This window comes from Phascolarctos cinereus, unplaced genomic scaffold, assembly GCF_003287225.1.
Source record: "Phascolarctos cinereus isolate Bilbo 61053 unplaced genomic scaffold, phaCin_HiC Scaffold_4;HRSCAF=312, whole genome shotgun sequence".
Taxonomy (NCBI): Eukaryota; Metazoa; Chordata; class Mammalia; order Diprotodontia; family Phascolarctidae; genus Phascolarctos; species Phascolarctos cinereus.
Window position 1 is genome coordinate 15702251 of NW_027555847.1, and position 15259 is coordinate 15717509.

The window sequence follows — 15259 nt, forward strand, 5'->3', positions numbered from 1 at the left end:
TCCGGGTCATGTTGTAGACCTTTGAGTCAGGCGTCTCCTACCTGGACCCACCAGCACTAGTCTGGAACAGGCCTTGGGTTGGTCCCAGAGCCAGTGATTCGTCCTCCAGGAGGTCACGGCAGAGGGGGAACAAGGCAGGGCAGTGAGAAGAAGAGAGACAATGACCCAAAGGCCCCCTTGGAAACCACTGAGACTGGGTTTTGGGAAGGAAGCCTAGCTAGTTCTCTCTCTGACTTCCAGCTTTTCTGATCTCTTTTCTGGAGGGGTGGGGAAGGGGGGCCCCTATTTTTATGCTCATGACTCCACCACTAAATTTAACAATAAGTTGCCTACCATGTTCCAGGGAAATGACCCAGTGGGATAAGCTTTCTGTCTCTCTCCTGTTTAATCATTTGACACCCATACATCATGGGGGTCTTCAGCCAGTGGTACCCAAATCATGGGATCACACAGAAGTACAGGTTCAAAGCTAGAAGGGCTTAGAGATCATCCCTAAGGATTCTTCACCTTTTGTGTGGGCTGGGCCCCTAGATATTCCGGAGAAGTCCACAAACCCTTCTCAGAATAATAATTTTGAATGTATAAAATAAAATACATGGGATTACAAAAGAAAACAATGATATAATATGTGCATGAAATCCTCAGACCCCAGGTTAAGAAACCACCATCTAGACATAAGTCCCCAAGGGGTCCAGAGTTGGACGGGTCCTCAGAAGCCGTCCATGCTGTGCAAGGGCACCCACATACCAAAGGCGTGACTTGAATCCAGGTTCTTTGAGTCCAAATGCAGCATTCTATCCCCCGTATCATGCTGTAACTCACTGGAAAAATGGGAATATTAAGTGTCAGACTGTTCTCAGGCCTTGCCCACCATCTTTCTGTTGGGAGTGAGAGGTGATTGCCTTGCCCATTTGGGGATCCTTGTTTGGGTCAGAAAAGGTTAGGAAGGTTACTAAAACTCTCAGGGTCTGTGAAATCCTTCTGGACAGCATTTCATAACCTCGAGTGGCCAGACTTCTCTCCATTTACATTGCCTCTGCCCCTACAGAGTGAAATGCAGGACGAGACCATTAGTTGAACAGCAGGAGCCTAGGGCAGAAATGGAAAACAATAGAAGGTCTAAGGGTCAAAGGCATAGAGGTGGAGATGGAAGCAGCCTCAGGGGCCATCAAGATCAAACCCATTTTACCAATGAGAAAACTGAGGCCAAGAGAGGGAAAGTCCCTTACCCATGGTCATACAAGTGCTAAGCATCAGATGTTGAATAATAATAAGAAAGTATCCCATCTAAGATATTTGAGAGGAAAGGAATGGCTAGAGAACCAGGAAGACCTGAATTCAAAATCTGCTTCTGACAACTCAACCTGGACAATTCACTTCTCTTTTTAGTAACCCAGGCAACTCTGCGACCATTCATTACAGAGCAGGTGCTGATCTGTGCCTGTGGAATGAATTTCCTCCCTGGTATTTCCCTCTACTGATGAAATATGCTTCCTCTACCATTTTTTTTTCAGGACAAAGGATTGGGGAGCAGGTGTGGGGGAGGTTACTCTTTCCTGTGTGGGCCAGGGCATGGGACCTACATCCCACAGAGCCCTTCTGAGTTGCCACTGCATCCCTCCTCCCATTTATTTCTGATGCCTCTGATGCCTAAGCCGTAGGAGACTCTGGCTGACCAGATGGTTACATCTCTCTGGCATCACTGGTGTCCCTACAGTGGCCAAGAAGACATGGGGGCCTGTTGCCTAGTTCCCTAAAAAGCCCCTTGGGCTTCCCTTCCCAAGAGTATCCCAGGGAGAGCTCCCGGGTATTGGGGTGGGGGTTGGGAGGGGAGGGTGTGCTCTCTCTTTTTTAATTCCCAATAACTGTGGTTTGATTCTGCAGGTATGTATCAGAAAATATAAAACTAGGGAATTTGTCGGCTCTTCGAACTTTCAGAGTCCTGAGAGCTCTAAAAACTATTTCAGTTATCCCAGGTAAGGCCCCGGACTCTCCCCTTCTCGCAGCTCACACCTCCAAGTGACTTTCTCTCTGTCCCTTTGTCCCTCGTCCCCTCCATGTTGTCCTCTGCTGGCGTCTCGTCACTGTCTTGTGTGTGCCTTTCCCTTATTACAGATACACCACTGAATTTGTGGACCTGGGCAATGTCTCAGCCTTACGAACCTTCCGAGTCCTCCGGGCCCTGAAAACTATATCGGTCATTTCAGGTGAAAACCAGGTCAAACATCAAGGCTGGACTGACAGATGCCCCCCCTAGACTCCCCTTGCTCCATTCCCTGGCATCAGCCCAAAGGCTGCCAAGCTCTCTGGGAATGGATCACACTAGAGGATACTCCTGTCCTAGAATACACCCCCCCCCAAGTCTGTGTGGTCTGCAGGCCTGGCTCCCTCCTCTCCCCACTCCATCACTCTCTCCAGAAGCTCTTTCAAACCCACTCAGTGTGTGTGGGGAGAAGGAGTCCCTCCTGCAAAGTCCTCTTAAAAGGCAGCACAACCAATTTACAGGCATCTCAATTATTTCCAAATCTGTTATTGTTATTGCTGTTGTTGTATTATTATTATTATTATTATTATTATTATTATTATTATTATTATTATTATTATCATTATCGATCATATTAATCAGCCTGAGCCTCTTGTTCCAGCCTCCAAACAGCTTTAAGCTCAAAGCTTCATCTCAAAGCATTTGTATTTGACAGCCAAACCCAGACATCACTCCAGCAGAAACAATCTTGGGAAGCCGGTTTTATGACATTGTTCCAACATTAAGACAGCTTTTAGCTTCTCCAGGCTTAGCCTGCAGATCAGCTACCTTTTTGCTCCCCCAACTCCCCCCACCCCCACCCAGGCTGGCAATAAAAGCCTCTGGGACCCCCTCCCACCACCCTGACCCACAGATTTTTTTTTTTAATCGATAGTGTAATCTTTGGACAGGTCTCCTTCAGCCTTGGTGTTTAACAGATGTAACCTGCATGGCAAGGTAGAAGATGTAGCAATCCATGCATGGCGGCTTCAGCGGGCCGTGCTCCTCGGCAGATGTTGGCAATGACCCTTTGCAAATCCCCTCTGCACAGGAGGCCATTCCAGGAAAGGGGGGAAGTCCCCCTCCTCTTTGTCAGCACTGGAGGGCTTGGGGGAGGAGATCTCTTACCTGCTCACGCTGGACCACAATCAGATCTGTGACACAGCCCCGCGGCCGGGCAGAGAATGAAATGATTACTGTCAGAAGGGCCCCACAAAGCAGGGAGATGCCTCTGGGCTCTCATAGTGAGTGCCAGGCTGTTCAGGGGGCTGTGGAGGGGGGAAATGGCCCAGATATTCTTGATAAAAGTCACTGGTGATCTTGGTTCCATTTCCAACAGTCACATCAGGGCTCAAGTCCCTTACAGTGGGAGTGGAGAGGAGGAGGTTTTGATTTCCAGGCATGACAGCACAGCCATTTAAGGGGGTTAGACGTTTAAGGATACATGTCCGGGCCTTTGTTCCAGGGACATGTGTTCTGCCGAAACATGGGGGAACGTGTCAAGGCCTGAAATGTTGGGACAAGCGGCAGGGTCATCTTCAGGCTGACCTGCTCTGCGGCTGGCACAACCATCCTGAAGATCACAGGAGAATAAACGAGAGCCAGAAGGGATCCTGGGGTCCCTTCATGCATTCGAAGCTCAGTGGGGCCCTGGAAATCCTCAAGTCCAGGTCTTTCATTTGATAGAGGAGAACCTGCCCTACAGAGAGGTTGACTTGGCCAAGGTCACACAGCCTTTAAGTGTTTGAGGCAGGATTCAAACCCAAGCCCTCCAAACTCAGTTCTTCCTGATGCCCAGTCCAGCTCTCTAGCCAGTACACCAGCCAACTGCCTTTCATCCACTCATTTAAAAATGAGGCAACCAAAGCTCACAGAAAAGAAGTGATTACCCAAGCTCACAGAGGTAGCAAGTATCATGCCGGGGATTTGAACCCAGGTCCCTGAATGCTAAGGCCAGGATTTTTTCTAAGTAGTTCACATTTGGACAGTGCTTTATAGGTTACTGAGTGTTTTCTCACAGGGAATGAAAGTTTTACTTATCCTTATCTCACAGATAGAGAAACTGAGGCTCAACCCAGTTGCTCAAACCTGGGTTGAAGGAGAGTGTCACTAGACCACCTCTCATCTGTGGCTCCATGGAGGTTGCCAAAAGCCTCATGAGCTTTCCTGGCCTCCAGGACTCAAGATGGCACTGCCTGGAGGCAAGGCTGCTCTCCATCACCATCAGCCAGCCTCACATGGCTGCCCCTTCCTGAGCTTGTGCAGCTTCCAACCCTGGGCGCAAGACTTGGCATTTGGAGCTGGGATTAGGCCATTCACACCTGGCTCCATTTTGGTCCATCCTTTTAGCCTGTCAAGGTCTCAGGGATCCTGACTCAAGCCTCTAGCCTCCAAACTGGGCAGACCTCATTTTTAGGGTCGTGCCATTTAGGAAGCACATTGACAAACTGGAATGGGGCCAGGCAAGGGCAGCCAGCTTGAAGCCGGCTCGAAACCAACTTGTGCAAGGACCAACCAGGGATGTTTGGCCTGGAGGCAAGAAAAATTAGGAGGGACAAGATGGTTGTCTTGAGTAAGAAGAAATAGGTTGTGGAAAAGCGATTAGGGTGTGCTCTTGGCTCCAGGGGATGAGACTTCCAGCAGGAAGAAGGAGCAGAAGGGAAGATTTGGGCTCTATGTCAGGAAACTTCCTAACAATCAGAACGGCTCAAAGGTGGCATGAACTGCCTTGAGAAGCACTGAGTTTCCTGTCACTGCAGATCTTCAAGGAAAAGGTGGATGACCCCTGGTTAGGTGTTCTATAGAGCAGATTCCTGTCTGGCTCTTGAGATCCTGCCATTGTGACATGCCTCCAGGTCTGTGACTTAATGAGGGGTCCAAGGAACACAGAGAGAGGCGTTTCCAGTTGCCCTTCCCTTCCTCTCATTTCATGGCTTGGCTACAATCTCAGGGACAGGAATACGTTTAGTGGATTCCTGGACCACTTCTGGATCTTCCGAGGAAGAAGCCTGTGGTCTTATTCCAGAAACTTCCTTCAGATGTAAAGACAGTCTCTTTAAAATATACGAGAAACATTTAGCTGGGGATGGGGTGCAAATACGACAAGAGCCAGTAGGGTGTCATAGAGAGGGAAGCTGGCTCTGAGCTCAGCTCCCTAAGTCTAGACATTTCAGAGCAGGTGCCGATCTGCATTGCCAGAGAGAACTTCTCACTGGGAGTTCCCTAGACTAATGAAAAATCAAGGAACATAAAAGTTAATTTCCTTCTCTAGGGCTCTTTCCGGGCAAAGTATGATAATAGATTATGAAGACCGTATAATTCAGGAGATGATAGACGACAGACAAACAGATAGATAGACGGACAGATGAATAGGCAGATAGACAATAGATGATGTCAATAGATAGGTATTTACATATATAATACAGATATGTATCTGTGTGGATATAGGTAGCTGTAGTAGAGATTTCCCTGATAACTGAAATCAAAGCACACTTTTGTCATACTTTAGCACGAAAAGATGGCACACGGGAGGAAAAGTTTGAGTCTTAGAATCTCAGAATCCCAATTCGGCCCATTTTTTCCTGTATGACTGGGTAAAATCACTCAGCTTTCTGGGCCTTTCCTTGAAATCTGGGCAACGAGGAGTCTGGCCCAGATGACGGACCTCCCAGTTCTCTTCTGGCTTTGGACGGATGGGCCTGGACCCTGGACCTCGCACCTCACACTTCTGTCCTCTTGGGCTGGCTGTGTGCCCCCTGCAAACGTCTCCTCTATCCGTAACAGGCCCTTGAGGCCAGGAGGGCTGTGGATCCATGTGGGCAGGGAAGAGAGATTGCCCAAGAGACCCTAGGGGAAAACCTGGAGCCTTGGTTTGCCGGCCCCTCTCCTGGGATGGTCTTCCCCCAAAGTGCCTCATGACCGCAGGCCGCGAGCCCCCGGGCCGTGTCTGCTCCCTTAGGTGGTTGCCGACATCTCCAGGGAAGGCTTCTTTCTCCTGCAGGATGCCTAGGGCGTCTCCTCACTTTCTCTCACAGCCAGAGGTGTGCTCACAGGGAGAGTTTTGTTTCCCACTGTTTGGTGTGCCTGCCTTCTCTGCTTCCTGACTTCTGTTTGGATCCCTATCTGACACCAGCCACCGTGGGGGTTTTCATAGATTAACCAGCCTAAGGATGGATAGCTTTTAATCAGAGGTGTGGGTGAACTCGGGGAGCCCAGCTTCTCTTCCTTCCTTGATCTGTGGGAGCCAGAGGTGCTAATGGGCAGCTGGGGCCAGAGTGAGGCCTCCCAAGCCTGGGCAAGGTAGGGCAGAAATTCATACACCATCTGTGGGAAACAATGAGTCGAGAATTCTCAGCCTGGCTTTTTCTTAGAAGAATAACCTTAGTACCATGGGCCAGATTGAATGCATTCACAGATTTTTGCTTGTCTTTTACTAAATGGGAAATCCCTAAGGGATAAATTGAGGGGAATCTCATGTGGGAACTTGGTGGGGGGGAGCTATGACATGTTCCCTTCTTCTATGTCCCTCTTCCTCTTCCTTTCCTCCTCTTCCTTCTCTTCTTCCTCCCTCTTTTCCACCTTCCCCTCCCCTCCCTGGCCCAGCTCCTTCCACCAGTGAGGTTGGGGCTTGAAGCCAAGTTCATTCCAATAAAGGTGCTCTGTGATATACCTGATGAACCCTTCCCCCTGCCACCCTATGACAACTGTCTCCTTCCCTCCAGGGATGTCAGGATGAATTTCTAGGGCAGTCAGGAGCATCTCCATCCCCAGGGCCCATCTTCAAAGAGACCTCTCTCTGTGGTATAGCCAAATTTAGTGAGGCAAGAGGGAGGAAAGAGAGACAGATAGACATGGAAACAGAAAGAGACAGAGAGAGAAAAAGAGGGAGGGATAAGAGAGACAGAGAAGGGAAAGGAGAGAGAAGATAAAGAGAAAGGGGAGAGGGAAAGGTTGGGAGGGAGGTGGAGAGCCCTCTCCAAGGTAAGGCAGCCCTGTCCTGCTGCTGCTACATTTGGGGGCACCTATCAGTGTCCCTGGGATGGTAAGCCCACTCAGAGCTGCACATGAGCATGAGAGGGCTCAGGGGAGAAGCATAGAAGGAGTGCCATTTTAATGTCCCAGGATTCAGTCGGGGTTCCCCACCATGTCCATTTCCTTCTTGAAGAATACCGTGCCCTAAGATCAAGGTCAACCACCTTGAAAAGGGCAAACAAAGTTTTCAGTGCCCTGCTCCCTCCCTCTTCCTGACCTGTCTAGGGCTCAGCACAAGTTTCTGAATGTGTGTTCCTTTGTGACACCCTCCAGTGTTCTTCACCACTCATCTGTTGGCTGTTGTAGGGACCCACAATTATTTGGCAGTGGGGACTCAGGATGAGTTTTTTTTTTGAGTGTTTTTGTTTGTATGTTTTTTTCCACCCAAAACGACCTAGAGAGAGGGATTTGCCATTCTCATGAGTGAAGTCCAAGCCCATGTTCGCCCTGGGCTGGACAGTTCCAGCCCCCCTCAATCCCAGCCTAATGCCCACGCATGCACCTGTTTCCCTGGAAATTTAGGCAGAAACAAAGGCCAGAACGTACATTGATTTCAGCCATCTGGGCAAAGTAGGGTTTGAGCTTGACCTTGAACTAGGTCTTGCCCATCCCCACCCCAGCCTAGCCCAGCTAGCAGGGCCCAAGGGTATTCCTCATGGCCTAGGACCTAAGTTCGGTTCCCCTTAGCCCTGCAGGGTGAGTATATCCTTAATTCCCACATCCCCAGGTCCGGAAAGTTCCCACTTAGATTGTTGGGGTGTTCCTACCCCCCAAGCACATTCCAAGCTCTTTTAGGCCCGACCAGGATTCTCTCCAAGAAAGACAAGATGTCACCCAGCTCTGAGCCCCCATAGCAGATAGACTCATGCCCTCTGGCTAGCCTCTGACCCCCTGATCTTCTCTCCCCAGGCCTGAAGACCATCGTGGGGGCCCTGATCCAGTCAGTAAAGAAGCTCGCGGATGTGATGGTCCTCACTGTGTTCTGTCTGAGTGTCTTTGCCCTCATAGGGCTGCAGCTCTTCATGGGCAATTTGCGGAACAAGTGTGTCCGGAACTTTGACATCCTGAACGGGACCAATGGTACCATAGTGTCCAATGGCCAGATCTGGGAGTCGGTGGAGGAATACATCAGCAGCCCAGGTACCTGCCTCCCCCTCGGTGTCCCTGGTGCTGGGGCTCCAGCTTTGGGGGAAGGGAGCTGGCAGAGGTATCATCCTTAAAATAGGAGGCATCAAGACAAGGACAGAAGGTCCAGTGGGGGTCACGTCTGTTTGAAGAGTAGGGGAGGGAAAGATAAAACGACAATGGCAACCAAGACAGAGCTGTCAGGCCAAAGGAGGACCAGGTGAGAGAGTGCTGCCCCTCCCCCCAAAAAAACCCAGAGAACAAGAAGGAAGTATGGAATGGAAAGATCACTGTGTGCAGAATCAGGGGACCCGAGTTTGAATCTCACTTCTTCCCCTTATACCTCTGTAAGTGCTTGAAACTAGGGATTGCTTCATATTTCATCTTTGTATTCCCAGGGCTGAGCACAGGCCCATAGGGAGCCCTTAATAAAATGCCTATCAAGTTGTAAAACTCTCTCCACAGTGGAGAGTGCTGAGCCTGGAATTAAGAAGACTTGAATTCAAATCCAGCCTCAGATACTTACTAGTTTTGTGACTCTGGACAAGTCACTTGATCTCTGCCTCAGTTTCCTCAACTGTAAAAGAGGAAAATGATGGCACCAACCTCCCAGCATTGTTGTGAGAGTTAAAGAAGATAATATTCTTAAAGTGCCTGGCACCTAGTAGGTGCATAATGAACACTTGCTCCCTGCTCCCTCGCCCCCTAATTGATCTCTGTGAGTCTGGGCAGGTGCCCTTCCTTAGACTGCATGACTTCCGAGGTCCTTCTTGTGCCAGATTCCTGCTCTGAATGGTCTAGAATCTCCAGGAGCTGCAGAAAAACCAGGAGGATGGAGACTGAGACCAGTTCCTTGAGGGCTGAGGAGGGGGCCAGGGGAACAAGGCAGAGGCAGTGAGTGCCAGGGACTTGTTCAGTCTGGAAGGTCATCTGTAAAGGGGGAGGGTCAGGCAGTCAAGAAACACTTCTTAAGCGCCTACTATGTGCCAGTCACATAAGATGCAAAGACCGTCCAAAAACAACAACAACAACAAAAAAACCCAGTCTCCATTCCCAATGAGCTCACTGTCTAATGAGGGAGACAATGTGCAAATAACCATACAGACAAGATTGATATAGAGGATAACTTGCAGATAAGCAGCAGAGGGAAGGCACCAGCCTTGGGGGGATTGGGAAAGGCTTCCTGTAGAAGGGGGGATTTTAACTTGGATTTGAAGGAAGCAGAGAAGCCGGGAGGCAGAGATGAGGAGGAAGGAAAGGATTCCAAGCCCGGGGGACAGCCAGAGAAAATGCCTGGAGTTGGGAGATGGGGAATCTTGTTTGAGCAACAGCCAGGAGGCCACTGTCACTGGACTGAAGAGTATGGGGGCAGGGGAGTAGAAGCTGTAAGAGGACTGGAAGGGGAAGAGGGTAGGTCACGAAGAGCTTTGAATGCCAAACAGAGGATTATGTAGTTGGCCACTGGTGTCAAACTCAAACCAGGGCCACTGATCCATAGGTAAGGATCCTTATGGGCCACATATTGAATTCATTTTAAAATGTAATGCTATCTATGTTTTATCCTATTTTTACTTATTTTGATGCCTGTTTCCCAATTATATTTTAATCTGGTCTGGCAGCATTCCAGAGTGTTTCTGCCCTATTTGCCCCCTGTTTGACACCTTTCCTATAAGTGATAGGTGGGCTCTGAGGTTTGTTGACTAAGGGGGTGATATAGACCTGGGCTTTAGGAAAGTCCCTTTGGTGGCTGGAAGGAGGACAGCTTGGAAAGGGGAGAGCCCTGAGGCGGGAAGACCCACCAGTAGCTACTGTAATAGTCTGAGTGTGAGGTGGTGAGCGTCTGTACCAACAGGGGACAGCATCAGAGGAAAGACGGGGATATGTTTGAGAGGTGTTATGGAAATCAGATCTACAGACCTTGGCAATAGCTTGGATCCAAGGAGTGGGAAAGAGTGAGGAGTCCAGGTTGTGAGCCTGAGGACTGGCAGTGTGGTGTTGACCTCTACAGTAATAGGGAAGGCAGGGTAGAGGCGGGGTGAGTTTGAGGGAAAAGATAACAAGTTCCATTTTGGATATGGCGAGTTTAAGATGTCTATGGGACATCTAGTATGAGACGTCCAATTAGCAGTTGGAGACACAAGTTTGGAGGTCAGCAGAGAGGCTAAGGCTGGATAAATCAATATGAGAATCATCCGCACAGAGATGATAACTGAATCCACTGGAGCTGATAAGATCACCAAGTGAAACAGCAAAAAGGGAGAAGAAAAGAGGGTTCAGGTCAGAGCCTTGGGGGACACCCACCATTAGCAGCCATGATGTGGATGAAAATCCAGCTAAGACAGAGACCTAAGATGGTAGCTCAAGCAGATGGCAGAGTTAAGGAAAGACATGGGTCTTTTTTCAAGAAAAGGATTGAGGAGGTCTGAGGACATCTGTTGACTAAAGGGAACCAGGACAGGAGGAAAGATTGAAAAGGGGGAAAGAGGAAGAAGGAAGTGTCCAGAACCCTGCCCCGTACCCGGTGGTCCTCTTCCTCCCCGCAGAAGCATGGCCACGATTGGCTGGGGACCTCCGGACACCATCTTTCTAAGCTCGGTGTTTGGCTGCCTGGCAGCCAAACTGGGGCACCATATTCCAAGGGAGATGAGTCTATATGGAGAATGCCCTGAGGACAGACAGAAACGATTACGCCTTTGCTGATCTCCGCTGGCATGGGCCCTCCTCCCCAGCTGCCTTGTAATAAACTGATTAGTACAGCTTTGGATTGACTCACTGTGTGCTGGGTCCGTGTATCTTTGCTTGCCCTTCTCCTTGCTCCCATTTGAATGGAAGCCTTGTGAGCAGGGATTGTCTCCTCCTTTGTACTTTTATTCCTCCTAGCACACAGTAGGGGTTTAACAAATACTTGTTGGTTGATTGAAGTGGCAGAGCTCTGGGAGAGTTAGGAAGGTGAGCTGTGAAGGGTCTCCGGGAGCCTTCAGCCTGGAGAAGGAAAGGCTCTGTACGGGGCCAACTAGTTAGGTTCCAAATGGAAAAATCCACATGCTTAGGAAGTTGCTTTGAGCCTCACAGCCCACCCCTTTCTCTTGCAGAAAACTATTTGCTGAAGAATGGAACCTCAGACGTGTTGCTGTGTGGGAACAGTTCAGATGCGGGGTATGTGGTACTCCCACTTGGGGGTGGCACCTCTTACTAGCTATGCTGCCTGGCTTCAGATTAGATCTGCCACCTTTTCCTCATCTGTGGGGGTTTCTGGCACCACCCTGGACTGTCCTGAGCTGGCTGGGTGATGACCAGGCAGAGAGCGGTCCCGTGGAAAGAGCCCCAACTCTCTGGCATCCAAGGCCCTGGGATTATATTCCAGCTTGGGCAAGTCGTTTTATCTCCCTGGGCCTCAGTTTCCTTAGTTGTAAAAGGGGAGGGGGACATTGACTTAGTCTCAAGGTTCCTTCCAGACCTCTCTGTATGATCCCTTGATGGAAATTTCAGAGGAGACACAGACTAGTTTTGTTCCTGCCCTTCTCTGGAAGTCTGTCTAGGAGCGTGACCCCCATGGATCTGGGGCTATGAATGAGAATGCTCACCGGGTATGAGCAGGGGAGGCCTTTTCGCTTCCTCCTGACCCAGACTCATATCCCTGGCTGACATTAACTGATCCCTCTAGTGGTGTCTGTAATCCCCAGGACAAGACTGGGTCATTTCCCATCTCTGATGCAAAAGCATCTGTGTGACCTGGAACAAATCCTTGCAGGAACCAGAGCCTCAGTTTCCCCATCTGTAAAATGAGAAGGATGCACCTAGACCTTTAGTCTCTTCCAGGCATTAGCTGATTCACTAAATAAGCCAGTTTTCTGGCACGCACACACACATCCCCAGACCTCCTGTTGCCATCGTGAAATCTGAGAGTTGGAAGGCACCTCAATACCCCTTCCTCTGGCCCATTCCTGCATGAGAGCCCCTTCCAAAGCATCCCTGACAAGTGGTCCTCCAACCTTCTCTTCAAGACCACTCATGAGGGGTAACCTGCCACCTCCATATGGATGTGAGAAATGCCCCCCTCCACCCCCAGGGGCTACACTCTCCCTTCATGATGGGAGGATAATACCTTCCCCTCCATGGGATATGAAATTGAAGCAAGAGGAAAGCAGTAAGAGCAATGGGTGGGGCTGGACTGGGGACCCGCTAGAGGAGGCTGGGGACTGTTTTCCCCCCTCCCAGGCCTGGGAAGGGGAAGAAGCTCCTCACACCACTGACCAATGCCACATCCCTCCCAGGAGCTCTAGATAGCCAACATTTCTAAAGCATTTTAAAGTTTGGAAAGCCTGTTACCTGCATTATCTCCTTTGAGCCTTACAACAACCCTGTGAGCCAGGTGGGATTAGCTCCCCCTTTACAGATAAGGAAACTGAGGCTCCGAGAGGTTGTGACTTGCCCAACCTCACACAGCGGCAGACCTCCCTGACTCCAGATCTGGTTCTTTAGCCTCGCGGGTACGTCCAATGTGCCGGTTTAAACAGACAGACGTGGGGAGGGAGGTAGCTGTGCCTGGTACAGGGCCAAAGGATTGCCCTGCAGGCCTCGTTTGATAATTCCACTTTGTCTGGCTCACAGGACGTGTCCAGAGGGTTACCACTGCCTGAAGGCCGGTGAGAACCCTGACCACGGCTACACCAGCTTTGACTCTTTCGGCTGGGCCTTCCTTGCCCTCTTCCGTCTGATGACTCAAGACTGTTGGGAGCGTCTCTACCAGCAGGTGTGTGTCCTGCCTGGAAGACGAGCTCTGGCTGCTGGATGCTGGGGGCTGAGGGCCTTTCCCCACAAGTCTGCTCCATGTCAGGCCCGTAAGGCCACACTGGCTCCCGACTGGACCATTCCCAGGCTCCCCCAGGGGCCCGCACAGATAACAGACCCCTGAGAGCAGGATTTGGAATTCCACTCCCCCAAGCCTCCTCTCCAGGGGCACTGTTACCAGGGATGCCCCACCAGTGATAGGATGCGTCCCAACTGGGGATGAAGCAGCCTGTCCATAAACCTGGCTTAGCCCTTGCTCTTGGACCCACGAAGTTTCGGCCCAAAGTGGGGCAGCTGCTCTTAGCTCAGTGATCTTGGGGCATGACCACCTGTGAAGTGTATTTGGTTAGAAGCCTCACAGCCTCGGTCAGTATTTAAAGGAACCAGTCCCAATGCTTTTTGGGTCAACACCATTCTCCCCTTCAGGTGTGAGACATTTACCCCTTTGGCTAAGGGATATTTAGTAAGACACTATCCCCCTATGTATGAGTTTAGAACAGTCTCCCTCCGGTGGGTGCAGGACTTTCTCCCCACATTCTCCCCTTAGGTATGGGACAGTCTCGCCTCCAATCAATGCAGCACGTACTCCCCCCCATTGACATACAAATCTTTCTCTTCCTTTGGGTGTGACTCTTCCTCTACATGGATGCTGAACATTTTCCGCTTCTTCTATAAGACAGTCTGCCCTTAGGGATGGGAGAGTCTCCCTTCTATAGGAATGTGGGACATCCTTCCCTCCCTGTGTGAGACATTGTCTTCTTATGGGTATGGGATGGTCTTCCCTGCTTGTAGGTGTGTGGCATTCTCCCCTATAGGTATCTGATAGTGTATAGTGAATAGAGGATATTCTACCCCGCAGATGGAGGAGAGACATTCTCTTTCTTTCATTGTGGGATATCCTCCCTTCCAGATGGAGAGAAGACATGTTCTTCCTCTGGGTGTGCGGGGTTCTCCCCTCCATAAGGACAGATATGTGGCATCCTCTTCTTCCACGTGTGGGCTATTTTACAGACCCAACTCAGTCTGGGGTAGATTATCTGAACCCTTTTCTCCATGCAGACCTGGAAGTACTCCCCAAGTCTGTTGGTAATGTCCTGTGTGCATCTGACCTTTTCTTCCTCTCCCCACCTCGGTCCCACCCCCTGCCCCCAGACGCTGAGGTCTGCTGGGAAGATCTACATGATCTTCTTCATGCTGGTCATCTTCCTGGGCTCCTTCTACCTGGTGAACCTGATTCTGGCTGTGGTGGCCATGGCCTACGAGGAGCAGAACCAGGCCACGATTGCTGAGACTGAGGAGAAGGAGAAGCGTTTCCAGGAGGCCATGGAGATACTGAAGAAAGAGCATGAGGTTGGTGAGCAAGTCGCCTGGGCTGTGCATGCTGAGTGAACCAAGGTGGATAGAAGCCTGCAGCAGGAGGGTGATGGATTCATTCTGGGACATCCCTTGGGTGAAAGGGGAGGAGTCACTACAGTCTAAGCCAGCTCCAGAAATAAGCTCTGGTCTTTACAGCATTATCATAAAGGGTGGGGAGGCCTGAGGAAATCAGGCATTGGATTTTTAAAAGGCACTTTTTTAGGCTTCCCTTGTACTCTCTCTGATCCATCCCCACCTCCTCCCCACCCCCACTTCTATTAGCTCCAGCATCTTTGCACACATCCTTCCTCCATCCAGAACTCCTCTCCCTCATCTCATCAGGCTCTTCCCTCCTCCCTCTGCCTATCTCAGTCATTTTATCCTGTAGTCATTCAGTCACCAGCATTTTGGAAGTGCCTACTTACTGTGGGAGAGCCTCAGTACACCTTCTCACTAGGTCTTGAATCCTCCTCAAGGGCCCAAGGGGGTGGGTTAATCACCTGCTCCTACATGAGCTAATCAAACGCAGGTATACGTCTGCCTTCTAAGGGCTCTGCTCTGCTTTTGTGGGTGCCCAGTGGCTTAACCAGACGCAAAGAAAGGGGCCTGTTTCAGTTGGTGTTTATTGTAAATGCTATTATTTTTTAAAAATATTTTTATTTTGAGTTCTGAATTCTCTCCTCCAAATTCTTCCCTCAACCCCCTCCCCCACCCATTGAGAAGGCAAGAAATATGATACCCATTATACATGTCAAGTCATGCAAAACATCTCCATGCTAACCATGCTGCAGGAAAAAATAATCTGCATTCAGAGTACTCCAGTTCACTTTCTGGAGGCAGATAAGGGATTTTTTTTAGCATTTCCTTTCATTATGCTTTTTTTCCATTTATTTTATTGCACTTAATAGAATTTTGTGTTTTCCAATTACATAT

General features: G+C 49.9%; 1 protein-coding gene across 2 annotated transcripts in view; it reads left to right on the forward strand.

The window, feature by feature from the left end:
* Positions 1-15259, forward strand: part of LOC110197030 (sodium channel protein type 5 subunit alpha-like) — a 188873-nt gene that overhangs the window by 75635 nt on the left and 97979 nt on the right. For both annotated transcript variants that reach the window (XM_078152081.1, XM_078152080.1), the window contains 5 exons: positions 2116-2207; positions 7964-8194; positions 11272-11335; positions 12791-12932; positions 14123-14320. In XM_078152081.1, the coding sequence (XP_078008207.1) occupies positions 2116-2207; positions 7964-8194; positions 11272-11335; positions 12791-12932; positions 14123-14320 (727 nt within the window). The remainder of the gene's footprint in view (positions 1-2115; positions 2208-7963; positions 8195-11271; positions 11336-12790; positions 12933-14122; positions 14321-15259) is intronic.